General features: G+C 33.0%; 1 protein-coding gene across 1 annotated transcript; it reads left to right on the forward strand.

Annotated features, from left to right (window-relative positions):
* Positions 1-4130: 4130 nt before the first annotated feature.
* On the forward strand, positions 4131-27048 carry LOC134269362 (angiopoietin-1-like). The gene is made up of 10 exons (XM_062751558.1): positions 4131-4717; positions 5545-5681; positions 6433-6529; positions 9261-9425; positions 10171-10414; positions 17720-18198; positions 19590-19663; positions 20829-20925; positions 26164-26328; positions 26636-27048. Exons 1-10 carry the CDS (start codon positions 4495-4497, stop codon positions 26881-26883), a joined length of 1929 nt encoding a protein of 642 aa, XP_062607542.1. The 5' UTR covers positions 4131-4494; the 3' UTR covers positions 26884-27048.
* The last annotated feature ends 654 nt before the right edge of the window (positions 27049-27702 follow it).

The following is a 27702-nucleotide window of genomic DNA, read 5'->3' on the forward strand; positions in this document are numbered from 1 at the left end:
TCTCGAAGATTACGCCAGTCAGTGTTGATTTAGAAAAGGAAGATCTGAACACTTTCTCAGAGTGGAATAAGTGTTGTAGAAATCTATGTTATTTTATTTTAAAGAAGGATATGGAGATAACGAACAGTATTCAATATCAAAGTCCATAAAACATTACAAAATAGGAGCAGAGCAAACATGGATCAGGTGACATGGAGGAATGAGCATCTCCTGCTTACCGATCAAACCCGCCGTGTGCTTCTTGTCATGATCGGGAAATAACGGGAAAAAAATCAGTCGTAAATTCAGTATAGAAATAATGAACTGACAATTAGAAAATGAAAACGTCAGTCAGCATTTGACTCAATGATAAATTTTATTTGCTGACAAGGAATCCATGCAGTCAAAATCTGATGTACGAAAGCCCGGAAGGCTCATTCGAGGTTCAAGTTTCAAAATACGAGATTCGAAATTCGAGTTTCGAAATTCAAGATCCAAACTTACCAACCAAAAGCAGGTCCAACATTTGATTACTCCCCTTTGCTATGATTTTACTATCAAGAAATCGTTGAATATATTTATAACAAATTGGTTATTTGCTAAAATGATAATGCAAGAAAAAAACGATGTATTAAAACGAAATAAAAATAAAATTTGGATTACATTTTGAAAAATACATATATAATTTTATTTTTCTCATTAAACAAAATAGTAAATACGTACTTATTGAATATTATATGGTCTTATCGTTGACTTGCGGAAGAAGTAGGTCGACTTTTTTTTTAATCAGATCATTGCTGAGGGAGAATATTATATTTGATTATAATTAGTTATGAAATACAAGAATTATGAATCGTCTATACAATGCACAGTAATTCAAGGGTATATTTCATTACATTCATAAAGGGTACATTTATGCAGGAGACTTGGCTGCTGAATCAAACTGTAGCGTTATAAGGTTTCACGAGTATATTTTAGTCTTTGGTCATAACGGTATGGCCAGAGACTAAATTTTAAAACCATAACGCTATAGTTCCGCATCTAATTTAGACTCATCCACTATTGATATAAGATAAAATAAATGCCGTATTTATTTTAATTCATATTGCCAATCTGTATTGTATAAACAATTTTTTATTAATGCAAGAAATCAAAGCCTTAGATGAAGATAAGTAATTAAATACTTAATTTTTATGTATTTCCTCTATCAGGAAAACGAACGAGATTTTTGTTTTTCAATACTACAAAGTGACAATTTCAGTGTGATTTGAAAAAGAAGCAGGTGGGGTGGGTAGGAGTGGGGTTATTGTTAATCTTTAGACATTTGACACTTATTTATAACTTTATTTATATGTCATGAACTCCGGAAACAAAGTAGACAATACAAAAATTTATATACTCCTGATATATGTAATCTACTTAATATTTAAGAAGCCATAATATAAATTGAAGTATATCTTGCTGATCAAATATCCAATGATTATTTAAATTTCCTTCTAATATATATAATACTCTTTCTTGCATTGTAATTTAATCAAATGACTCATTTGTTATAAATATATCAAACGATTTCTTGATAGTAAAATCAGATTTAAGGGGAGTAATCAAATGTTGATCCCGCTTTTGATTGGTTAATCTGGATCTTGAATCTCGAATCTCGAATTTTGAATCTCGTTTTTCGAATCTCAAATTTCGCATTTCGAACCTCGAATCTCGAATGAGCCTTCTGGGCTTTCGTACTGATGACCTTTAAATGTCAAACAGAGAATCACCTAGAAATGCATTACCAGGTACATGAACAACATCTAAACAAAGCTAGACTGTTTGATCTGCCATAGCTTTAATTCGCTTAGTAACAGTTCAATTTATTAAATTATACAGCGTTTTTTTAATTCGCACCGTTTTAAATTCGTTTGCGAGAAGTGGGGGGATTTCCCAGTATACACAATTAGCAAATAATATACATTAAACTCCGCACATTCTGTGACGTAAGCGGTCCCAATTTTCAACGACCGGTTCAACATCTCACTCAGCCACCCCTACTAATGTGTTCGGAACATTTCCTTTTTCGGTGTTCTGCAAATTATAAAATCCGATGAGTTCAAAGTAGCTCTGACAGTGGCTCTGGCGAGAGTTAGCGAGATTTCAGCGAGATAGGGTAAATTATTCACGGAAATGTGGCTAGGAAGTGACTAGCACGTGGAGACATGGCAAACAGAAAAGTTATGTTGCGTTTCAGTTTTCACCGCCCTATAATATCATTCTGTAGAAATGTACTTCAATAGATCTCTCTTGAATTCATTCAAGTTTAAATTATAAATATTCTTTATGATATTATAATTTTCTGCTGTCATGAATTAAAACTGATTTTCTTTTTGGACAAATATTTTGCATGGGAACCGGGACTTTATTTTTTGGCGTCAGATTAGCAAGTGGGGCACCAATGTGACTTTAACTGACAAATGAGCTGAATGAGAATTGCATTATGGGTTACTGCGAATACTACAGGAATTTTACGCTTGATAAATCCCTTTATTGTACGGTGAATACAATTGTAAGATTCCGTGGTCAATACACGTGATAACGAGTATAGTTACGTAAAAAATGTTTTGTCCATTTAAATGCATACGAGAAGGTGCTCGTTTTCCTTATCCTTGGAGTGCTGGTGTTCTGAACTTGACACTTACTACGAATACATTTCATAAAACATATTTTTCTCTAGTTAACAACAAATTATGAACGCCCGTGAGCCCCGTGATATCTTTCATAGTTTCTTATGTTTGCATTTTGTTCATAAGAACATTTTGTTTTATTTTGCACTCCATTGACATGATCATAGATTGAACTGAACCACGTGTTCGAAGTAATATGTAAACATTTATTTGGCGTAAACGTATTCAATCTACAATTGGTCAGTTGCTCGTGGTAAGATCCTCTGTGCGCATTAATAGCAATAGCCATATAAGGCAAACAAAGGTTTGTCAGTGTAGATGATATAACATTTTTTTTTACCAGCGTATCGGTCGCTATTGGGCTGTAATTTTTGCAGTAAATTATGATAAGATGTATGAATTGTTATCCTCCCTTTCCTTTTAGCCACCCATTTCTGTTGAAAATCATGAAAGTCTTTCAGAAAGTGTGGTATCACTTTTTTCACAGGACATGTTTTCAGAGGAAACAGACTTTAGCAATTTCCTGTTTACTGCCAATTTTATTTATAAAACCGGTTCTACATTATAACCTTTGAATAGGTAAACCTAAACCACGTGTCCTGAATTTAAATCGCAATAACATTAGTAGGGGTGTCAGTGGTAAAACATTTTTTTTATGCCCGCTCAGCAAAACATTAGAAATGTTAGACTTTTTTCACATAGATTTGTATAGGATGAATTTTCTAATGCTATAACAATGATGTATTCAAATGTTCATTTACTATACCCCCGCTTGAAAAGTTGGAGGGTATACTATAATCGGTATGTCCGTCCGTCCGTCTGTCCGTGTGCATGTCCGTCCGTCGTAGACATTATGCCGGTCACATCCGTCACAAGTCCTATGCATTGATCAAAGTTAATTTGAAAACATATCTTGAATCATATGTTTAACGGTCATTTTTGTATGTGAAATAATTAAATATCAAAGGTTACTGACAATTAAAAGCTTTCGAAGTATTATAAAAATATTTAGTTGTAAAAAAAAACACTGGCTTTACATGAATGGAACTTTGGTCAGTTGAATTTGTCTGAAAGATACATGTATCTACAAAAATGTTTTCTTACCAAGTACTATTTCAGATTAAGCTTATAATGATGTGAATAATTTTCTCAATTATCAAATTTCAAGCATAATTTTTTTTTTTTTTTAGCAAACACACTTACATATCTTTCTTTCTTTTTTTTTTTTTAATTCAAAATTTTTGATATATCATAAGCATGATAGCGTTTTCAATTTGGATAAGGATTACATTATTTATGTAAGCCAGTCAAGTATCAAGTCATTTTTTCTATGACAATTTTTTTAGTAATTATATACTGGATAGAAAGACTACATTGTGTATTTGGAAGCCTCTCGAGGTATCAAATCATTCTTTTCAGTATAAAAACAATTACTATTTCAGTGCTTCATGAGTTGATTACATTGCTAAAGCCCATTGCCTCCTCACACAAAAGAAGTTACTTTACTGCAAAGATGGGTGCCCTACAAGTAAAGTGTTTACTTCTCCCTTTGTTTCTGTATGGAACATTTGGTGAATTATCTTTACTTGTAAACGAAGCTTTTGATAAAAATGGTTTGCTCCCTAGTACTGTATCCGGTAAGCCTTCTAATGTTCTACGTGACATTCTGAATCAGGAAAGTCTGGTCCGCTTCTCTATGGTACAAAAAATACAAAGTCTTGTAATGGATGCCACGGACTGCAAAAACGATATACAAGTTATAAAGGTGATATTTAGTGAAATGGCAAAAGACTAACGGAACTTGGAGACGAAAAACCAATTACTGGAGAACACTATAGAGGAAATGAAGGTTTTAAATGAATCTCAATCAGTCTCTGTCAAAAGCCCCCAAATTGAGGAACTCAAATACCTAATAAATGAAATGAATGTAACATTACAGAAGTGCAGTGTGAACAGTCTTTTGGAACCTTATAAATATACAGAGGACGCTTTAGAAAGATCTGTGAATGAAACACTGCAAGCTTTTTGGAGGAATAAAAATGAATCCAGCTGGATCTTGTCAAAAGGTATACTTTCAAATTATGTTTATGTGTAGACTATTAAACCGAATTTGAAAGAGAACAATTAACACAAGCGTTCAAAATTGAACTTTCTACACAAAAATGATAAATTAACAATTATTTTTATCAGACCGAATAGTCATGATTGATTTTGGATCACGTATTTACCTTTTTTGGAAGTTTTTTGGATCTTTATAAAGCTATATTTTGAAAGAACAATTGACATTTCTTCGTCTGTTTGAAGGACTTCGTTCAGATTTTGAACGATAGGAGTAATATGTTGGTTGTTAGGATTGTAAGTTTTGACTAGTATATTTCCTCCTCATCCTTAGGAGTTGGGTTAATTAATTTCTGTCTATTTTTTAACTTGGTAGAGTATAAAAAGTTACTGTTTATTTATTTCCAAAAAGAAAATGATAGGACGGCAGACATAAATAAGAAGATGTTTTCTCCCTGAAATGGCAGTCAGTCAACAATAATTTTTTTTTTACTGACTTTGAGGGCAACATGCGTTTTGACCTAAAAAGAAAACTATCATCCATGATACAAATCCCAGGTCCGTCACTGTAAAATACTTACAAATGGAAATGAGATTATACTCCACTCAATGTGTGACGTAAGTGGTCCAACATCTCAACCACAAGTCCAATATTTCACTCAGCGGTCAAGCATCGATTTTGTTTTATTCCCGCTCTGCCAAACATTACACATGGCAGACTTTTTACGAAAAGATTTGTATAAGAACAAATTTTAAAGGTATGAAAATAATGTGAATAGCCTACTTTACAATAAGGAGCACGTGTGTCGTTTACATTGAATATTCTTTTACACAGTGCTTCCAAAGGATTGTTGGGACATTTTGCAGAAATATCCGAATTTGGAGGGAAGGAACGGAGTATACAAAATATCCGTGGCCTATGAAGTAAAGTCTGTTTACTGTGACATGAGAACTGATGGAGGAGGGTGGACAGTTAGTAAAACTTTTTATTGAATTAAGAGAATAATTCAGGGAGAGATTTTTTTTAATTCTCCTTTTCAAAGTATAGAAAAGGACGGTACGGTTTGAACATTATTGTGCCCTTGAAATATAACGTTTTTAAAAAGTTATGAAATTGGCGTTAACAATAGTTGAGTAGATAAATATGATAAATCAATGAAGAATATTGCATGAAGGGGGACGTTTCTAGAAATATGACGTCATTAATTTGATACATTTCTAAGTTTAATGTAGAAAACCACAGAATGACTCATTTCTGTGCTAATTGTCCTCTAGGAAATAGTATCTGCCACCTTTGTCCACCTTCATTTTTGGATATATTATGTACACTGCAATGAAAAAACACATATATTATAATCTTTCTGGTCAACGGTGGCATAGTATGTTTACAGAAAGACATTTCCACCGAAAATTGATGTGTTCTGGAATTTCTAAGAAAATACGGGAAAATGCACAAATTAATGACATCAGAACTAACATTTAGGAAGTCTTGGGAGAAAAACGATCTCTGTATTTTTACTACAGGGAATTCCTATGATTCAGGAAGAATAAATTTTGATTTCTTATATCACTTTTTTTAGAAAAACATTGGGCTTAATTTGTATGAAACCTTTACCTTGTTCTTATAGCTGATGTAAGTATTTTTTGTAAGTACGTAAACGCGTTAAAATTACTCAAGCTTACCAAATTTTAAACGAATTCAAATTCAATTAATATGTTAAAGGTAATTCAAAGAAGGCAGGACAATTCTACAGATTTTTACAGAACATGGTCAGAATATAAAGAAGGATTTGGGGATCCCTCTACAAACTACTGGATTGGTAAGTTTATTTTATGTTGTCTACCTAAACGTAGGGTCAAAATATGAATGAGGATTTAAATATCCCAGGAAAACCTGCTGAACACCAATAATTTTATCTATGTATTCATTCTTTTTGCAAAGAGTGTGCGAGAAATAAATAAAAATTACTTTATAGGTGGGATCAGGGCGCATGCCATTTAGTGACTGATGATTAATTGATTGTAAACTGTTTTACGTCCCTCTCCAGAATATTTCACTGATATGGAGACGTCACCATTGCCGGTGAAGGGCTGCAAATTTAGGCCTATGCTCGGCATTTACGGCCTTTGAGCAGGGAGGGATTTTATCAGACCACGCCTGCTTTGACACGGGGCGTCGGTTTATACGGTCTCATCCAAAGGACCGCCCCATTAAGTCGCCTTTTACGACAAGCAAGGGGGTACTGAGGACCTAATTTTAACCCGGATCCCCACGGGGCATATTTAATCCAATTAATCATCGAAGGAAAGTCAAATCCATAACTACAACAGTATAACATCATACGGAAGCCCGTTGGTGCCACGTACGAAAAATTTTTTATCTGATGGCCGCCAGATATTAAGTGGCGGCCGTCACTTTTTATTTGGCGGCGGCCACATAAATTATTTTGCAAAATGTGATTGTTATTGTATCTTTATTGGGTTTAAAATATGGATGTTGACACAACCGCTGCTTATTGATAAAAAAATTTAAGGATAAAAAAGAAATATTGGAACACTATTCTTGGAAATCCAGAAATAAAAAAAAATATTTAATTTTCAACCAATCATAGAGCTTACAGCAAACATTAGAATAAAGGTGACGAGATAATCCCGTCTCACCTAAAACTAACACCATGATTTATGTTCATAACCCCTGATGAGGCCTCTTAATAGCCGAAACACTATACAACTACTTGCATTCAAATCAAATATTATTTTTGCTCTATGCAAAAACATATCTACTAGAAGTGCGGTTTGGAGTGTCGGGTCCTAAATCTCTTACAAGTTTGGTTGATTTTCACACTGTATCCACCACTGAAATCACACGTTAAAACATGCACGCGCATCAAGTATGTGGCGGCCGCCAAATATTATGTAGCGGCCGACAGATAGATATGTGGCGGCCGCAAGATGTTATATAGCGGTCGCCAGATATATAAGTGGCGGCCGCCAAATAATTTGCGGCCGCAAGATAAAATATTTTTTGTACGTGGCACCAACGGGCTTCCGTACAAACACCGTTTTTCAAGCAGAAGTATTATTATGTTTCCTTTAGCCTAGCGATGTTGTATAAGATTTGAAAGGAGAAGGCAAATACAAATTATAGGTTTTGCAAACTTTTAAATCTTTAGAAAAATGAACCATTTTTTCCATGAAAATATTTAAATAACAGAAGTTTAGAGAGACACTACTGTACATGTTATTTGAGAAACTATTAAAAATATCCCTTCTTCATTAATATCCTTATTGTTCATATTGAAAAAATTGATATTTCCTCCAAAAATATTTTACAGTCTTTTAATCAGAAGGTTGTTTGACAAGATGAAAGAAAAAGAATATTTCTGAAAAAAAATTGGTTACAGAAAAATGATATTAAAATTTTCATTTTTCATTATTTAAATGTTTCAACATCATTGGTCGATATTTCAAAGAAAGGACACTTGTAACAACATATAAGCACTTTCCATTTAAACAACCATATTTATTTTGGGAAATGTGCTCTAGTCACAAGATAAGGAGTTGATCCTTACATCGCGGGTAAATATCCCACTGTGGGACGTGGAGACCAGACCTTCGAATGAGACCGTATAAAACGAAAAAGATCACTCACTGTTCAAAAGCCACGAGTACTGAGCATAAGACATAATTTGATATCTACACCAGCTTGTGGTGCAGATCATGTGGTCTCTCTCCATATGACAGGAAAATTCTCGAGAGGGATGGTAAACAATATACAATCAATCTATATCTCGGGGAAAATTTGTTCTAAATGAGGAAAATACACTCTATAACTATTACACAGTGTAGGATTTTCCCTTAGAAAATTTAATGTGTTGGGGGATTTCTGAAGATGAAATCCTATTCAAGAGTAATTTTTAAAGTGGGGAAATTCAACCCTGGATTTTTTCCCGAAGGGAAATCATACCCTAGAACCAGTTTGCCAGGGGACGAATTTTAGACGACAAAGCCTACTGATACTTTTTTTGTTTTGGTAGATATATTTGAAAAAATACTTTAAGAATTACGTTCAATATTAAACTTTAGCATTTTCGTCAATTAAGGTTCTACAGACAGTTATAAAATGTCAGTCGAGTTACCTGATGACGTCAAAGGGTAGTTGTGGCGTCATTATAGACTAAGGCAGCTTAAAGTTGTCGAAAATTTTTTCCATAAAAACCAGTTAATCTTTATTTTCTGATCGGAATCGGAAAGTTCTATTTCTAACCTACCCATATATACCAAAATCACCAATACTGCATTATTTTTAAACGCCGATGGGTTTAATAGGCCAGTTACTTTAAAAAATGTAAAATGACATCAGCATCGTGCGGAAAGTCAATAAAGGTCCTGTCACAAGTCATTTAGAAAAAGGTATCTTAGATATAGGACGGGGCCGAATAAGGTTGTCGCTATCGCCTTAAGCCCACCCCTTGTACCTCCAATACACTACATTTATGTATTAGAAATATGTTTATCGTAATTTTATATGCCTTTTATACCTCTTTTTAGGAAATGACGCAATTTATGAGTTGACAAAGAACAAGGACCAGGGACTCCGGGTTGAGCTACAAAGTTTTGATGACGATGAAGCATACGCACAGTATACCACGTTTAATGTCGGGGATAGATACAATAAATACGTACTCGCCGTGTCGGGATATTCAGGAACCGCAGGTGAGTCTACTCATAATAATATTAACCGGTCAAGGTAGCCTAGTGGTAGAACCTCTGTTTCGTGATTGGAAGGCCCGGGTTCAAATCCTGGTGCCGCGTCAAACCTAAGACGAAAACATAGGTAGTGACTGTTCCTTCGCCAAGCGCTTAGCATTAGAAGTGAAAGTCACATGTCTTTCGAGATGATCATGTTAATATGTTCATTTTTGAGCATGTGAAAAGGGAGAGAATTACATCAAAATACACCCCTCCTTTAACTCGAAAACTTACTTGGTGATCAGCAAGAATCACGAGCAATCCTGGTGTTTGAAAAATTTTCTTAATAGGTACTCTTTAAAAGGATAAAAATTAAGGAATAAATTAAACAGAAACACAATTTATGCAAGTAAAACCGCATTGAAACCTTTTCGCATTTAAAAACACATCTCTTCAATATCTTTAAGGCCTCACCAGTTTCCTCTCATATACATAAAAAAACAAGCCTATATAGATACATGCATATACCCATTACATAATATGTTGACAGTGCGACCGTAATTGCAAGCACATATATTTTCATATTATTTTTTTTTACATAAAAATGTTTTGTAAAAAATACGTTACATATTTGTTCGTTATTATTACCTTATTCATTTTACAATGTTTTCTTAAATCCTGGACAAAGGTGATTTAGCTGGAGGTAACAATACTATGATTATTGCTTTATTAATTTACAAATTATGGTTTTATCTAATTTCTGTTTTAGGTGACAGTATGGATTATCACAATGGATATAAATTCACAACTAAAGATAAGGATAATGACAAGGGTAGTGAGAACTGTGCTACACAATATCTCGGAGCCTGGTGGTACAACGCTTGTCACCACACAAACCTTAATGGACTGTATGCCCAGTCTCCAGCGTCTGGTTATCAATACCCGGTATGGAGAAAATGGAGAGAAAAAGAAGCTTTAAAACAGACTCAGATGATGATCAGGCACAAGAACTAAATATCATTAATTATCAGACCAGCTATTTTATCACAGATTTTGTCATATTTTATCTTTGTCATTGAAATAGCAACTTAATCCATATTGTTTACTAATTTCACTACAGATTTATTTTCAATATCCTGTAATAGGCTGTTACCGTACATGTATGTGTGTCCCGAATTATTCAATATTGTAGACATTAAAATTAAATTTTAGACTCTCATGTATTCTGCTGACAAAAATGCTGTTTTTAAAAGATGCTGCAATACATGTAGTAAGCTTTGTTTTGGTTAAAGAAGCCTCGGGATAAGATAAATTACACATGTACTGAATTAAAAAGTAGAATTTTTTGTTAAGAAAATAATACTTGTAAAATTCCTGAAAAATATCTATATATCTAAAGGCCCTTTCACAATTGGCGCACGAGCACTTTACAACACTTTGCGATCGGAAAATTTTAGCTTCGCACGAGCTCTCGCATACGTTGCACGATGTCTCGCATGATTCATTGCATGTGTTTTAGTGGTCGCATCAAGTCTCTTCAAAATAGTCAACATGCACACTATTCAGGCGCGATCAAATGCGATCCAAATTATCGCAATTTAACGCACGAAAATTAGTACGAATGTCTTACAACATTTTATGTACTCGTAAGAGTGGTGCACGATTTTTAAAGATCGTAAGATGAATCGCAGCTGTCTTTGCGTGTGTTTTACGACCATGAGACTGTTGCTCAACATGTAATCTTGCAAAACCTTCAGTTGCCATTCTTTGCAACAGGTATATATTCCGTGTATAATTATAAGCATCTTAACTATGTCAACTTAAGAGCGTCAGAAACGGGTGGTATATAAACCCGGCCCTCTGACTCGCACGAACATTCGTACTATGGAATACATGAGCGCACTAGCACCGCGCGTCCAATCGTATTGTCGCACGTTCAATCGTCCGATTACCTGATCAGTCGTGCAATCCTATCGCATTATCTTACAAAATTCCCTTTCATTCTACAACAGTCGCATATAGACGCAAGATATATCGCAAGATTTAATGCACAACAGTCGCTTTAGATCGTGCGAATTTCGTATGAGCACTTTTTAGCCGGGCTTATTGCTCAAAGAGCAATTGCCGGCTTGTTCCTGTTCAAAGGATCTACCCCATAGTCGCCATTTTAAAGTTACGTGCAAAAATATAGTTTCTTACTCTCAACCGCTTTTGAGATATTAAATACAAACGCTAAATAAAGCAACAAAAATAAAACGAAGTTTTATCTTTATAAATATTAATAGTAATGACTTTGAAAACGTCAGTCCTAAGTCAAAGAGCATAGTTCATTAGCGTAAGGATTTTTGATAATCAGTGTTTATTTTACACATACGAGGTAAACAGGAGAGGGAACCAGACTGGCCTGTTTGTTTACATTTAATTACAGATTTATTCTGATTCTGAAAAAATCCTGTGGTATAGGATTGAAAAACTCACTGTCAGTGTCTTATCATTTATATTGATAGTTTTAAAATAATTTTTTCATCAGAATATAAACGTGATTCATGTAAGAAATCCATTCTACTCTGTAAATGAGCCCGGCTCTCTGTACTTCTGAGTACTTTGATTTCATATGCGATTATTTTGGAAACAGTTTACGATCGTAAACAAAATTATTCGGTCGCACGAATATGTTGTCGTTTCTGCTCGTGCGCCAATTGTGAAAGGGCCTTAATACGATGCAATCATTACTTTTAGTTTAATATACGGGATGCATTGCATTTTAGATAAAGAGTACAGAAAGTATACTACGAAACAAGAACTTTCCAACAATTGATTTTGGTTTGTGTTACCATGGGGCCATGAAATTCAAAATTTTGAAAGAGGCACCATTGCTTGTCATAACAGCAGACTTCGCATGATTTTTTTGATTACTCAGAAGGCAGATCACAGGAAAAAAGAAAAAAAACGCATTTCCCTATATAATCAGTAGTGACCCGCCCAACAGGAACCACTGACCCTGGTGTCACATATTTGACAATTTTGAAAACGCACCTTTGCTCACTATAAATGTTGAATAATACCATAGAGCAGATTTCAATGATATTTCAATGCATAAATTCATTTTAAGTATATGATCATTAAGGCCCATCCCCGTCCCCACAGTACCCCTGACCAAGGGGCCATGAAATTCATTATTTTGGAAGAGATACCTTTCCTGATTTATAAATGAGTACTTATCATATATACCTAATACCTGCAGAACAGAGGAGATGATTTTCAAAGAATTAATGCATTTTCACTATGTAATCAATAGAGCCCCACCCTAAAACTAGAATGCTTGAGGCCATGAAATTCAAAGTTTGGAAGAAACATTTTTTCTTATCATAACTATGTTCATGGTTCATTAGTTTAATACCCAGGACCGGAGGAGAATATTTTAAAGAATTAATGCACTTTCACCACATAATCAATGGAGCACCACCCTAACACCAGAACCATTGACTCAGGACCATAAAAATCACATTTTGGAAGATGTACCATTCAAAGATCACATAACTAAATCTTTTGCTTCCTACCTAGGAGCAGAGGAGATTTTCAAAGATTCACTATATAATCATAACCGTCCCGCCCTAAGACCAGAGCCCCTGACCCAAGGGCCATGAAATTCACAATGTACATAGTTTATCGGTTAAATAAGCAGGCGCAGAGAAGAATGTGACAAAGAATTAGTGCATTTTTAACTATATAATCATTAGCGCCCGTCTTAACACCAGAACCCCTGATCCAGGGGCCGTGAAAGACATCCTTCTTCATTCAATATTTGTACATCCAGTAGTTTACAGGCGTAGTAGTAGCAGTACCCAAGATCAGAGGAGAAGATTTTCAAAGAATTTAATGCCTTTTCTCTATATTATCAATAGCTGACCTAGGGGTCAAGAGATTTTACCATTTTGCAAGTGGTACTCTTCCTTTATCAAACTACCCAGGAGCAGACAATATCTTTAAATAAAAATGCACTTTCACTTTATGATCTTCATAGCACCGCCCTAGCACAAGAACCCCTGATGGGCCATGAATTTTACAATCTTTGTAGCATACTCAGTGCTTATTACAATAATACTAACAGTTTCATTGCTTGATGTTCAGGAGTAAGGAGGAAGATTTTTAATGATTGCATTAATGTTAGTGGTTTTGGCCCCAACCCTTCTGCCCCAGGGGCCACAGACTATGAAATTCATAAATTGTTTTCCACGTCACCCATAAATGATATATGACAATATTGGTTGAAATTGTTTGAGTGGTTTCAGAGAAGAAGCTGGAAATATTCAAATGTTAAAGCACAACGCCCTAGGCACGTCGGCGGACAAAAACAGACAGCAATAAGTCACCTGAGTGAATCAAGTGACCTAAAAACAAATTTATTTCAAATGAAAAAGTTGTTACCACTTTCCAAATTTTACTGCTGAAATAAAGTTCTAAATATTGCGTTTTAGAAGAAAAAAAAATATAATCATAATTAAACAGTTTCTAATGCTTGGATAAGGAAACAAATTCATTTTTAGTAACTATCATTACATTAGGTAGAGGAGAAAAAGAATCAAAAATTGACGTACCGAATCTGTGAAAGTTAAAATAATTGTAAGGAGCAGGGGAGTATCCTTATCACTAGGTTCCGTCTTAACATGAGGCCTATCGACTTTTAATGCACACATTTAACATGCGAAGATCTAGGACTGAGGTGGGGAAATGGACATAGCAACTTAAAAAAAATATCTCTTGTACTATTTGTGACGTAATGGTAACATTTGATTTATCTCTCTCTTTTCACTGCAGCGCATTTGTGGAGATGTGATTAGATGAGGTAGAGTTTTACAATTTTTTTGTAACGTATGTCTTTTTAAAGTATGCTGTATTAATTGTCGTAATTTGCGCAACCACCACATTTTCCCTACATTTTGCAATGCGCTTAATTGCAGCATAACCTACTATGCAGAAACCGGACATTATCACGAAACAAAGGTCTAGGGTATCTGAACTTGAAGTTTAAATCAAGCATTTTAAAGGTGATTTGACGCTGTTTATTCACCCAGCCATGAATATGTCGGGGCATTATACTGTTTGAGATATTTTTCTTATACTTTAGCCATAAAGCAAAGGATTTGATATGTCCTCAATAAGGATATGGAGATAACGAACAGTATTCAGTCTCAAAGTCCATAAACAATACAAAATAAGAGCAGAGCAAACACGGACCCCCGAAACATCAGAGGTGGGATCAGGTGCCATCGATATACCGGTTATCATAGCTACACGGTCACACCCGCCGTGTGCTCCTTGAGTGATCAGAAAATAACGGAAAAAATCATTCGTCAATTCAGTATATAAATAATGTAATGAAAAACTCAATGATAAATTGTATTTGCTGACAAGGGAATTGTATCAACCATAGAACTTACGAAATGATGACTTTAAACGAGACTGCTCATATTCTTGTTGCATCAACTTGCTTGTCAATAATTTACCTCGTTTTAGAAATTGTTCATACGTTGAGCATGCTCTTGCGTATCGAATCAACTGAGATATATATACTCCGTATGCAGGTGATGAAGGTATATTGCTGCATAAGTAAGGAGAGTTGACGATAGAAAAGTTAAAGTCATTACGTTTATCATATAGCTTGGTTGTTAGATTACCATTAGTGTCTTTTTCAAGTAAAATATCCAATTATAAAACAGAAGTGTCGGACTCTATGGTATCTTTTATCTCAAGCTCACCAGGATGTATCGTATCGACGTAGGAATGGAAATTACCATTATTAATTGACAATACGTCGTCGATATATCTAAATGTCGAGTTAAAGGCCAAAGCAAGTGTTTTCTTCTTTTCACGCATTAGATTTTGCAGACCTCTAAGATTAAGTCTCTGTTTGTAGAATCCACCCTTAGCGTTATCTGGCTCGTGCTTGACAAGAAAAATAGGTAACTATATTGACCAGTTAACTTTATCAATTATATCTATAATTTTTATTTTATTTTTTGGTAATTTCCTGATGTCATGGTAACAAAAACAATATATCTTCCCATTTCTTCCCTTAAACAATTCTACAAGATACGAGATGGGTTTGGTGATACGCATACGTCATTTAGCTTTAACCATACCGTAAGAAATTGTCCACAGAAAATTTTAGTCACGTAAATCTGTTCTGTAAAGAAGGTGAAAAACATCAATCATTATGCAATGGAAGTATACAATGTAATATTATTGTGAATAATATGCTTTATGCATTCATATGTATCTTTGCATTTTTTTGGTTAGAATTAAGATCTGTATATCAGGTAATAACGTCACGTTTACTTAGGCTTTGTATACTACTTGCATGATGATGTAATGAATTGTCTCAGGTATAAGAGACCTTGCGATGTTTAGCTAATACCGGTATTTAAAGTGGTACCTCGTGATCAGTATTAATGCTAAATGCCTAAACTACATATTTTTGTGCACTCTGTAATTTGTAAAGGAAAACATACCAACAACAACCTCGTTCAACCGTCCCATCGGTAATAAATATACGTAATGTTATTATAATTTTGTTTGTTGGCCTACTGTTTTTTACCAATATATTTTTCAACATACGTGTTTGAAAAAAAAGTAAGGTGTTGGTTGGCCTTTTGTTGGTTGCCACCTCATTTTTAACTACACGTGATTGATAACATCGTATTTTTATTACTATCATGCTGCACCTTTAAGTACGGGAGATCCAAATCCAGATGCATCCAGGTGTATTTAGAAATAAGTGAAACATAGGATCTCCCAATTATCATGTCTTACCTTTTTGTCATTGATTAATAACTAAATTTATCAACGTCTAAACCCAACTTCAACTAATATTCAACGTTTAAACAACGTTGTGCGCCTGCTGGGAACATATGAATACAACTACATTCATTCTTATTATTTTATTCTGGCCGAAAAATAAAAAGCTGTGGGAAAAATATATATACAAATTCTCATTCTGAGCATATAGAAGGCATAAAGAGAAGTAAAAATAGTATTACCTAATGCGACAGACTGTTATATTTTCTAATATTATGTAAGGTACCTTAACATCATTTTAGAAGAATAACATGTTTGAAATATAAACACAGAAGTACTAATATTTCTATATATTTTTTTCAATTACAAAAAAATTCTTCTATCTTGTATTTTATTCCCTTGATAACAATTCGTTTAATTTTCAGGATTAAACTTAATGATTTTATAACCAACAAATAACATAAATAAGTCATAAATAACAGAAAATGCAAATGCGAATATAACACACTTACAATATAAATATAAACAAACGTTTTACGCATATCTGATTTAGAAAGGACATATGTAATTTCTCTTAAAATTGTAGTAAAATATTATCGTTGTTTTTTTGTTTTTTGTTTTTTTTAATTTGTACTCCGCACAAAGCAAACATCGTGTAAAGGTTGAATAAGACAAAACACAGTCCCTGGAAGCACGAAGTGGGATCAGGTGCCTAGGTAAAAAGCATCCTTTATCGACCCATCACACCTCAGATAAGCGAAATTTATTGCTTATAAATCTCATTTGAAAGCATTTCAAAAATCAAGTATTTCTCAATATATTGCTGATATTACTACCAGTAATTCTTGTACATACAATACATTATTCTTTTTTCTCCTTCAGAGGTTACAAGAAATATAGCAGCTCTAGAAGTATTAGAAACTGTTTGTATTTGTAGGGAGCCATGTCAAATACGATCCTGGAAAATTAAGATTTTAAAATATGATATGTTGGTTATATCTATCAAGAACTATATGTTTAAGGGACAAATGTCACGGACAAATTTCTCAATTTCCGAATTTTATTTATTTCTTAATAAGTGTTTAATTTTAAGTCATTTTACTCCGGATAATTTGCTTACATTGCACAAAGATTATTTGTGTTGTAAGCGTCTCAAGTATCAAATCCTGTTTTAAGGGAAAATACTATTACATCTATTGTTCATTTAGTATATCCTTCACTGCATTCTTGATGTTTTTAATTTTGACAAAGATAACATTGTTTGTATGAAAGCTTTCCAAGTATCACGGCATCCTTTAAGCGTGAAACACTTAATCTTTTAAGGTTATATGAGTTGATAAGATCTCAAAATATCTTTAACACACATCATATAAAGGGCTCCTTTAAACATCCAAAGTTAATGCAAAGATGGGACTTCTACAAGTACAATGTTTACTTCTCTTTATGTTCATGTTTGGAACATTGGGTGATTTATCTTTAATTGAAAACGAAGCTTCTGATAAAAATGGTTTGCTCCCTAGTACTGTATCCGGTAAAGCTTCCAATGTCCTACGAGACATTCTGAATCAGGAAAGTCTGGTCCGCTTCTCTATGGTACAAAAAATACAGAATTTAGTAATGGATGCTATAGACAACAAAAACGATAAGCAAATTATACTGACGAAGCTAAGTGAAGTGACGAAAGACTTACGGGCCTTGGAGAATAGAAACCAAATAATGGAGGAAGAAAACGTCAAATTTAAAGAGGAATTGAAGGTCATTTATAACACGGTGAATGACAATAAAAACCAAACGAAAGAAGAAATTCAAGACTTGAAGGCTAGAAACTTAATAATGGAGGAAGAAAACGTCAAACTTAAAGAGGAATTGAAGGTTGTCCATAACACGGTGAATGACAATAAAAACGAAACAAAAGAAGAAATTCAGGACTTGAAGACTAGAAACCAGAAAATGGAGGAAGAAAACGTCAAACTTAAAGAGGAATTGAGGCTCGTCTACGGTACGATGAATACTAATCGAAACTATACAAAGGAAGAAATTCAATCTCTTGACCAGAAAATTAAAAGAAACACTTTAGCTTTCCAAGATGAAAATCATAAAATAGCTATGAAAAATGCAGAGTTCAAAAAACAGCTTGATTTGTTTGAAAAGAAAATCAAAAGTGACTTGAGAAGAGAAATACAGACATTGAAAACAAAGGATCAAAGCACAATGGAGAAAATAAACGTTCTAAACGAATCGCAATTTTTTTTTGCTAAAAATCACCTAGAAAAAATAAAACAACTTGATGATTATATAGGTAATAAAAGTATGGTTTTCAAAAGCAATGACCGTGTATTGGCAAAAGACATTGAGGGTCTCAAATACCAAATGGATGGAGATATATTACAGGAAAGTGGTGTACACAAAATTGTAACGTGTTAAAAACAATTATGAAAAAATAGAAAATTTATTTGATTACTGTAAAAAAAGCGTTGCAATGTCTGGAAGATTTTTGAAATATATGTGATCTTGTCAAAAGGTATGATAACATTCTACTTTTTAGTTTTTATGCCTTTTAGAGAGACATTTATAAACAAATCTTTAGAAGAGTCACATTTATATAAATCATAATTTCAGAGACTGTATATATTCATATCTATTTTTCTATTAAAATTCGACAAAATGACAATACGTACAACAACTAAAGAAATATTAGTATTTCCATATGAAATCACAAGATTTCACCAAAATCAACAACTTTAAAAAAATTAAAACCTCTCTCAATAAAAATGGAACTCGGAAATTTACTTACCTGGTATCTTTGATGAAGATCAATAATTGAATTAAGGATTTTTTAAAAATTTTTGTGTGAATTAATGGTGTATAAATATCACAAATAAACTTGCGCAAGAGCGCTTCACGAAAAATGCCTATGTTTTTTATTTGTTAGGGGTAATTTAAGAATAGCTAAGACGCTTTATTGTATGTGCTTAAAGAAAACAGGACATATGCGAGATAACAAACAGTATTCAAGAAGAAAATCTATAGAATAATACACAAAATAAGGACACAGGAAACACGGACCTCTAAAACATCAGAGGTGAGATCAGGTACCATAGAGCAGTGAAGAATTTTTTCGACAGGTTTTTCCTGTGATAACTTCTTGCCAGGATTAAAATGTGTTTTTTAATAGGAAAAATTCGTCGTGAATTTAGTGCATAAATAATTGATAACAATTTGTAGGAAAAACGTCATATTGTGTAAATGAAAATTGCTGATATATCTGACCTAATAAAATATACATATATTGATCATAATATCTATTTTCCTTTTTTTATCATTGATTTTGGTAATGCTGGGACATTTTAAGGAAAAAAATGTAGTTTTATCAAAAGGAATTTTACTAAATATACACAATAAAAGTAAACTCTAAAGAAAAGCTTGTTTACTGTGACATGAGTACTGATGGAGGAGGGTGGACGGTGAGTGTGAGCCTCAGTAGTAAGGTCTGTTTACTGTGACACGAGTACTGATGGAGGAGAGTGGACGGTGAGTGTGAGCCTCAGTAGTAAGGTCTGTTTACTGTGACAAGAGTACTGATGGAGGAAGGTGGACGGTGAGTGTGAGCCTCAGTAGTAAGGTCTGTTTACTGTGACACAAGTACTGATGGAGGAGGGTGGACGGTGAGTATGAGCCTCAGTAGTAAGGTCTGTTTACTGTGACACGAGTACTGATGGAGGAGGGTGGACGGTGAGTGTGAGCAAAACAAATAGATCTTAAAAAAAAATGTGACAAGAGTACTGATGGAGGAAGGTGGACGGTGAGTGTGAGCCTCAGTAGTAAGGTCTGTTTACTGTGACACGAAAAAAAATGGAGGATGAATGTAAGTATGATATATATATATATATATATATATATATATATATATATATATATATATATATATATATATATATATATATATATATATATATATATATATATATATATATATATATATATATAGTAGTAAAGGTCTGTTTACTGTGACACGTTAGTATCCTGATGGAGGATGTTGGATTTGGTGAGTGTGAGCCTACAGTAGTAAGGTTTGTTTACACAATACATGTATTGATGGAGGAAGGGGATGAGTGTGAGCAAAAAGTAGTAAGGTCTGTTTCACCACACAATGTACAGATGGAGGAGGAGTTCACAAGTGTACTCAGTAGTAAGGTATTTTCTAAACATTTATTTGTGACAAATTTATAATCTTTTGCATAGTGCTTCTGAAGGATTGCGGGGAGATTTTGTGAGCCTCAGTTAAAGGTCTGTTTACTGCACATGGTATATACAGAATTTGTAGGCTCTGTAGTCAAGGTCTGTTTACTGTGACATGACGACAGATGGGGGAGGTTGGACGGTGAGTACAACTCATAATAATAAAGGAGAAAAGATAATCTACTTGTTATAAAATTTTATTAAGTAAAAATCATCTACTCCGTGTATTCAGAAAAAAAATTATTTTTAAAGAATTACCCCTATACGTGACACAGAATCCATAATTATGTGTTTGTCAAGATCTTATAATGAATAATTAAGTAAACAAGTCTTCAATTACTCAAGTTTGCTGAGTGTAAAAGGAACTAAAACTCAATTAATATGATTCAGGCTATTCAAAGAAGACAGGACGGTTCTACAGATTTCTACAGGACGTGGTCAGAATATAAACAAGGATTTGGGGATCCCTCTAAAAACTACTGGATCGGTAAGATTGACTTTTTGCATTAGCAAAAAAAATTAATTATTTCTAATTATAACTGTATGTTAATGAGTACATTAATTTATTTACTTTAGCATCATTTTCTTCACATTTGGAAGCTTTTTTATGTATTCACAGAAAGCAATCACAAACGATACCAAGAACCATTTGTTATTTCCTGTTACTTTTTATAAATCCTGATGAATAAAGCCACTTTTAATGTATAAACACAAAAAAATATTCGAAAGAAACATCTAAAATATTTCTGCTTCTACATAACTGAAAAAGATGCATAAATCCTCAACCACTTTTGGATTCACTTACAAAAATTAGCTTCATAAGATACCTGTAATCATGAAGAGTGCACGAGATTCAAGATCATTTCCAAGATCCTACTTTTGCCTAATATTCGACCGAATTACTCAATTTTATTTGTGCTATACAATACTGTTTTAAAAAGAATAAATAGATATCACTATTTGCAACAGATTTAAAAAAAAAGATATGCAAGACATAGAAATAATTATAGAGCCAAGAATTCTTTGTAATATTCTTTTGCAAATTTAATGAATGACATTTTTTCCATTAATTTTTCTATCAACTTTTACAATAAAAAAATCATCAAAATGTTTATCAGGAAAAATAGGAGAATGAATCATAGGATTTTATAAACCAAGAACGTAATTAAAAATAATTTCAAATCTACGAAGAAAATCCTTTCGACGTTTAGGATAAATATTAAAACAATAAACCATGTTAAACAGAACATTTTACCTGGTGAGAGTAGAACTTTACCATAGGTTCACAGTATTTACACAGATACAGTTTTTAGATATCTTTCAAAATACCCTAAATACTCTAAACAATTATTTTTCAGAGATATTGCCCAATAAAAAAAAACATTATAAAAAATTATAGGTCTAAGAAACATGATATTGAAGATTTGATAATGCAGAACTTATAAACAGGGGAAGGGGATTTATGCGTTATTTATATATATTTTCAGTCGCTATTGTAGTTGACGTTATCTGCTTGCAAACCTGACGCACCTTCTTCATAAATATACTTCCAAAATGATCATCTTGTTTATTTAAAACATTTAGTTGTCAACTGGTTCCTAATATAAAAAAAAAATAGTCGCCAGTGCAAATAATAGTCGCCAGGTAAATTTTTCTTAGGCACCAAATTTTAAAACATATGGTTAAATTCAAATGCAAATTCAATTCATTTATTGACAATACCATCATACATTGGCATATGGTCATGAATACAACAATTAACATACATGAAATAAGATATCAAAGAAAGCATATCAGGTTTGTTGAAGGTTTCTTTCCTAAAATCAAAGCAATTTTTGAAAAAGTTACAAACTCTCCTAGCAGTTCTAATACTTGTAGGATTGATAATGTCAATAATACGGTTTTCCTTCATGTAACATTGTGCATTGAATATATCGTAATATTGTAATGTACATTGATCATAACTAGGACAATAAAGTACAAAATGGTTTTCATTTTCAATAAAAAATTTACAAAAATGACATACACGTTTTTCTCTAGGAATAGGTGGCCTTGAGTATCTCCTTTCAATATGTAGGGTATGAGCACTAATTCCTAGTTTTGTTAGGATTGTCTTTTCAGATTTCTTCAATGGTAATTCTAGATAGTGTTGTAATTTATATTCATTTAAATCAATTATATTACTATAAAAAGTTAATTTCCCAGAATTTGATTTAGAAATGTTCTTTAATTGTTCACTGATCTTGTTTCTATGATGTTCCTCTAATTTATATTTTAAAGTTTTATGTGATATGTCCAATGAGGATAAAGACAATTTCTGTTGTAGAGTATAAAGCTTTCTTTGCCAAGATATTCTAGATCCCAGTGTTTTATCTTCCTTAAATGCAGACACCACTAATTGGTCATTATAATCATTTTCTCTCTCTAATTTTTTCAGTTTTAAATAAAATTTATACATATTTTCATAACACGAATAAAATAGTGGGAACTGTCCCAACTCATATAGAACAGCAATATTAGATGATTTTCTATGAACACCTAAAATGTCTTTAAAAATCTGGTGTTGTATTTTTTCAAATGGGAAGTGATCTGAGGATAATAAATCACATTTGTAGTCTGCTATCCAGATTTTAGAACCATAAGTTATGATTGGAGTAATCATAGATCTATAAAGTTTAAGCATTGTCTTTACAGAAAATTTTGTATTAGCTGGAAAATTGGTTTTTATAGCAAATAAGCTTTTCTAGCTCTTTCTGACAGTTGTTCTGCTGAGAATTTCATTTTTCCATCAGATTTGAACACTAGTCCCAAATATTTATACTGATTTGTTATTTCTATACGGCTATGGTTATAGTAAAACCAATACTCATTTTCACAATTTGTGCTTTGAGAAAAAATCATAATATTTGTTTTTTCCATGTACACACACAATTTCCAATCATGACAATATTTACCAAAAATATCTATACATTTCTGTAAACCACTAGGTGTCTCAGATACAAGAATAAGATCATCAGCAAAAAACATGTGGTTAATAGGCATTAACTCTAAATATGTTGGATCTGTGGCTGTCGTATTGAAATATTTTACAAAATCATCAATAAAAATATTAAAAAGCGTTGGACTCAGATTATCACCTTGTTTCACTCCTCTATTTGCTAAAAATTCTTCACTCATTTGATTTCCTTTCTTACAGGAATAATAGGTATTTGTATACATATTGTATAGGAGTTTCAAAAAATTACCACCAATGCCTTTTTTATTAATCTTATATAAAAGTGCAGATCTCCACACAGTGTCAAAGGCTTTGGAAAAGTCTACAAAACAGGCAAATACTTTCGTTTTCTTTTTAAATACATATTTGTTAATAAGTGTTCTTAAAACATAGATATTGTCCGTAGTTCTACGGTTTTTTTCTAAAACCTGTCTGATATTGGCTAAGAGGATTATTAGATTCAAGATAGTAATTTAAGCGTTTTTGTAAAATTCCAGTAAAGAGTTTTCCAAGGCAACTTGTAACACAAAGGCCTCTGTAATTATTTGTATCATTTGGGTCACCATTTTTGTAAAGTGATGTTATAAGTGAAAGGTTCCAATCTTTTGGCATGGTCCGATTTTTAAGAATTATATTGAACAAATTTGTGAGAACAGGCAAAAGTACATCACTTCCTGCTTTAATAAATTCATTCAAAATCAGGTCTGGACCTGGACTTTTTTCTTTTTTTAATTTCAGTATATTTATTTCAACTTCATTTTGAGTGAACTCATAATCAAAGGGATGGGGTTCTAGATTAAAAGTTTTTAATTTGTACTTTTCATTTTCTTCAGGTGAATATTCTTTATTTAGCAGGGCTTTATAATGTTCAACAAAATCTGAAGTGTTTATGGGTTCTACTTCTGTCATTTTAATTTTATTATCTTTGATTTTTTTCCAAAATTTCTGAGATTTATTCGGTGTTAATGAATTTATTTCTTCAGCAATTTTATTGTAATACTCTAATTTAAGATGTTTTCTCAGTCTGTTGTAATTTTTTCTAGCATTTGAAAAAGCATGCCGCAATTCAGTATTGTTAGGGTACCGTGAAACTTTTTTGCCTAGATTTCTTACTTCTTTTCTTAGTAATAAACAGTCATAATTTATCCACTTCGGTTTTTCTTTCTTTTTCTTTTTTAGGTTTTTCTTATTTTTGTAGTTTTTAAAAGGTACACTTTTATTAGCTGCAGTAATTATAATATTAGTCATTTTTTCAATTAACTGATTTGTATCCTTTATACTTTTTATCCGTTAAATGCTATGTTATTTGTCTTTCTATCCGTAAAATTGTTCGTCTTTGAAATACATGTACAACAATGCTAGTAGCAAATTAACAGCTGGCCAAGAGACATGTCCATTGCACAGTTTTAGTACTTTATTCCGCTCTTTATTTAAAAAAAAATGAAAATGTTTCTAGTTCAGCAATTTGACGATCACCAAATCAAATTAATATGGTGGCCAATTTGGCGACTTAATTAAAATTTTAGGCGACTAAACAAGTCGCAAGTTAGAGCCCTGATATGTCAAGTCGAATACTTAATAAAACGTCACCCACGTAACGCAGTGGTTAGCACGTCTGCTCTAGAGTCGCAAAGTAAAGAGTCAATCCTTACGTCAAGGGTTCGAATACTACTGTGGGGCGTGGAGACCGGTCCTTCGGATGAGACCGTATAAACCGAGGTCCCGTGTCACAGTAGGTGATGGCACTAAAACGATCCCTCCTGCTCAATGGCCCTAAGTGCCTAACAAAGGACAAAATTTGTAGCTCTCCAAAGGCAAGTGGTTGCGTCTCCATATGAGCGGAAAATTTTTGAGAGTTACGTTAAACAATTTACAATCAATCAATCATTCAAAACAATAAATCAATTAATGTGTAATAAAACAGATTCATACAATCAACTGCTAAGTAGTTATACAGAACAATAATACCCATACATCTGTCCTGTGCCAAACATTCAAGTTTCAACGAGTTTCATCAAATAAGCCAGTACTATATATCAACCCCGCAAGCAATAACTATGCTAGTAACAAGTATAAGTATTCAATAATGCAGACAGTGGTTATTTGAACTTTGCAACTTATCAACTGAAAAGCAATTTGCCCCCCCCCCCCCCTCCCCCGGTTCCGACAAAGCATACATATGTGAAGTATAAATGTCCTTGTGACTACTGTTCAAAAGATATGGCCAAAGAAAAAGTTTGGAATTTTTGTGCAAAAGTGGTCAAGCTCCAAGGTCAAGGTCAAAAAGTCAAATTTGGTTGTACCTTAAGATAGGCCTTATCACAAGAAATACACATGTGAAATATAAAGTCATAGCTCCACTAAATCAAAAGTTATCGGCAAGGTTAAAGTTTTTGCGGACAAAGAGACAAACAGACAGACAGAGAGACATGCAGACACCAAACAGACGGACACAACAAAAACTATACAGCCCCGAAACTTCATTTATGGGGGCGTAAAAAAACAAAAAGGAAAATAACAGTCGGTATATTGTAGATAATGATGAAAAACAATCATAAAAATTCAGTGTCCCTCACTGTTTGTTGAACAATATCTCACAAGATTCTCTAGCAATACAATATTTATTTACATGAAAATATTAACAAAGTGCATTATGCATTACATTGATAAAATAAGTATTCCAAAGTTCGTTTACATTAAAGTAATATGTATGTTTTACCTTCTTTTAAGGAAATGACGCAATCTTTGAGTTGACGAAGAACAAGGACCAGGAACTCCGGGTTGAGCTACTAAGATTTAACGGTGACGAAGCATACGCTCAGTTCTCTACATTTTATGTCGGAGATAAATACCATAACTACGTACTCACTGTATCGGGGTATTCAGGAACCGCAGGTAGAACTAACCATAACACTGAACTATAATCCCTAATCATCATATGAGATAGGAAAATCAGTCAGAAATTTAATTCTGCTTACAACACTCAGTTAGCTGAATAGAAAAAAATTATTTTATATTGTAAATTCAAAGTACATTGCTAAACTCACACTTGACTCATATCAAGAGAGTTTGCTTGATGTCACATGTTTATCTTATATTATGAAGGCATTTTTAACTGGATATTATCTTAATATTAACATGTAACGATATTGTGAATATTGTTTCATTGAATTATAGATTTATTATCTATACTCTGTTACAGGTGACAGTTTAAAGTATCACAGTGGATATAAATTTAGCACTAAAGACCAGGATAACGACAGCAATAGTGGTAACTGTGCTGTATTAGCTCACGGAGCCTGGTGGTACAACAGCTGTCACCACTCAAATCTAAACGGGCTGTATGCTATGTCAGCTGTGACTGGTGATAAATACCCGACATGGAGGCACTGGAAAGGTAGACATGAAGCATTAAAGCAGACTGTGATGATGATCAGACACAAGAACTAGAGATCATTTATAATCAGATCTGACATATTACAAATCTGATATTTTATTTTTGTCAAACAAATAAAAACTTTTCAAGTAGAGATTTTTAGACAATTACAGTAAGTTCCTTCTTCTTCAATATTTCTACCATTGAATTAAATTTTAAACAATCATGTTTTCTATCTGTGAACGTATAAATGTTGTTTATTGTGAATGCTGGCCTGCAGTTACAAGCAAAAATGAAACCTCAAAGCAGAGAGTGTGTACGCAAGTTAATTCACAAAAATATATAAGTATAACAAACTTTAAGACAAATCTTAGGACATATACTTCATGCAACAATATTATAGACAATTTTAATTTGAACACAAAAAATATGGTTTATCTTGTTTCCATGGGACTTTTTTTATTACGCTATGACATAAAATCCGAACGCACAACTTACAATATATCATGGCAGTGTAAGGGGCGGTTGTGATCATGAATCCTACTTCGATGTTTAAATAAGTTAAATTAAAGAAAAATAAAAAATAAAAAGAAATAAAAAAATATTTTTATGAAGAAAATAAAATTTTTTGACAAAAAATTATAGTTCTAATGCAATGCAAGCATTACTTTGTATTCGATCAATGGCGTGCAATGCATTTGAGATTACTAGCACAGAAATATAAAACAAAGGGAATTTATATGAAATCAGTTGTAACCACATTCCAAATTTTATTTTACTGTTGAAATGAAATTTTAACTAAGAAAAAGAAAAGCAAAAAAAATCTTCATAATTCAGCAATTTCTATTCGTAAGATAAGGAAACAGGTGGCATCAAAAGTTACTATGATTTCA

Source organism: Saccostrea cucullata, unplaced genomic scaffold (assembly GCF_032062105.1).
Source record: "Saccostrea cucullata isolate Sc308-1 unplaced genomic scaffold, CSIRO_AGI_Scuc_v1 ctg939, whole genome shotgun sequence".
Classification (NCBI taxonomy): Eukaryota; Metazoa; Mollusca; class Bivalvia; order Ostreida; family Ostreidae; genus Saccostrea; species Saccostrea cuccullata.

Excerpts from the sequence above, each read along its gene's own strand:
- LOC134269362 (XM_062751558.1), top strand. The coding sequence starts at position 4,495 with ATGAAGGTTTTAAATGAATCTCAATCAGTCTCTGTCAAAAGCCCCCAA. Across the intron at positions 20,926-26,163 it reads CTCTAAAAACTACTGGATCG|GAAATGACGCAATCTTTGAG; the intron begins GTAAGATTGACT and ends CCTTCTTTTAAG. Across the intron at positions 26,329-26,635 it reads GGGGTATTCAGGAACCGCAG|GTGACAGTTTAAAGTATCAC; the intron begins GTAGAACTAACC and ends ACTCTGTTACAG.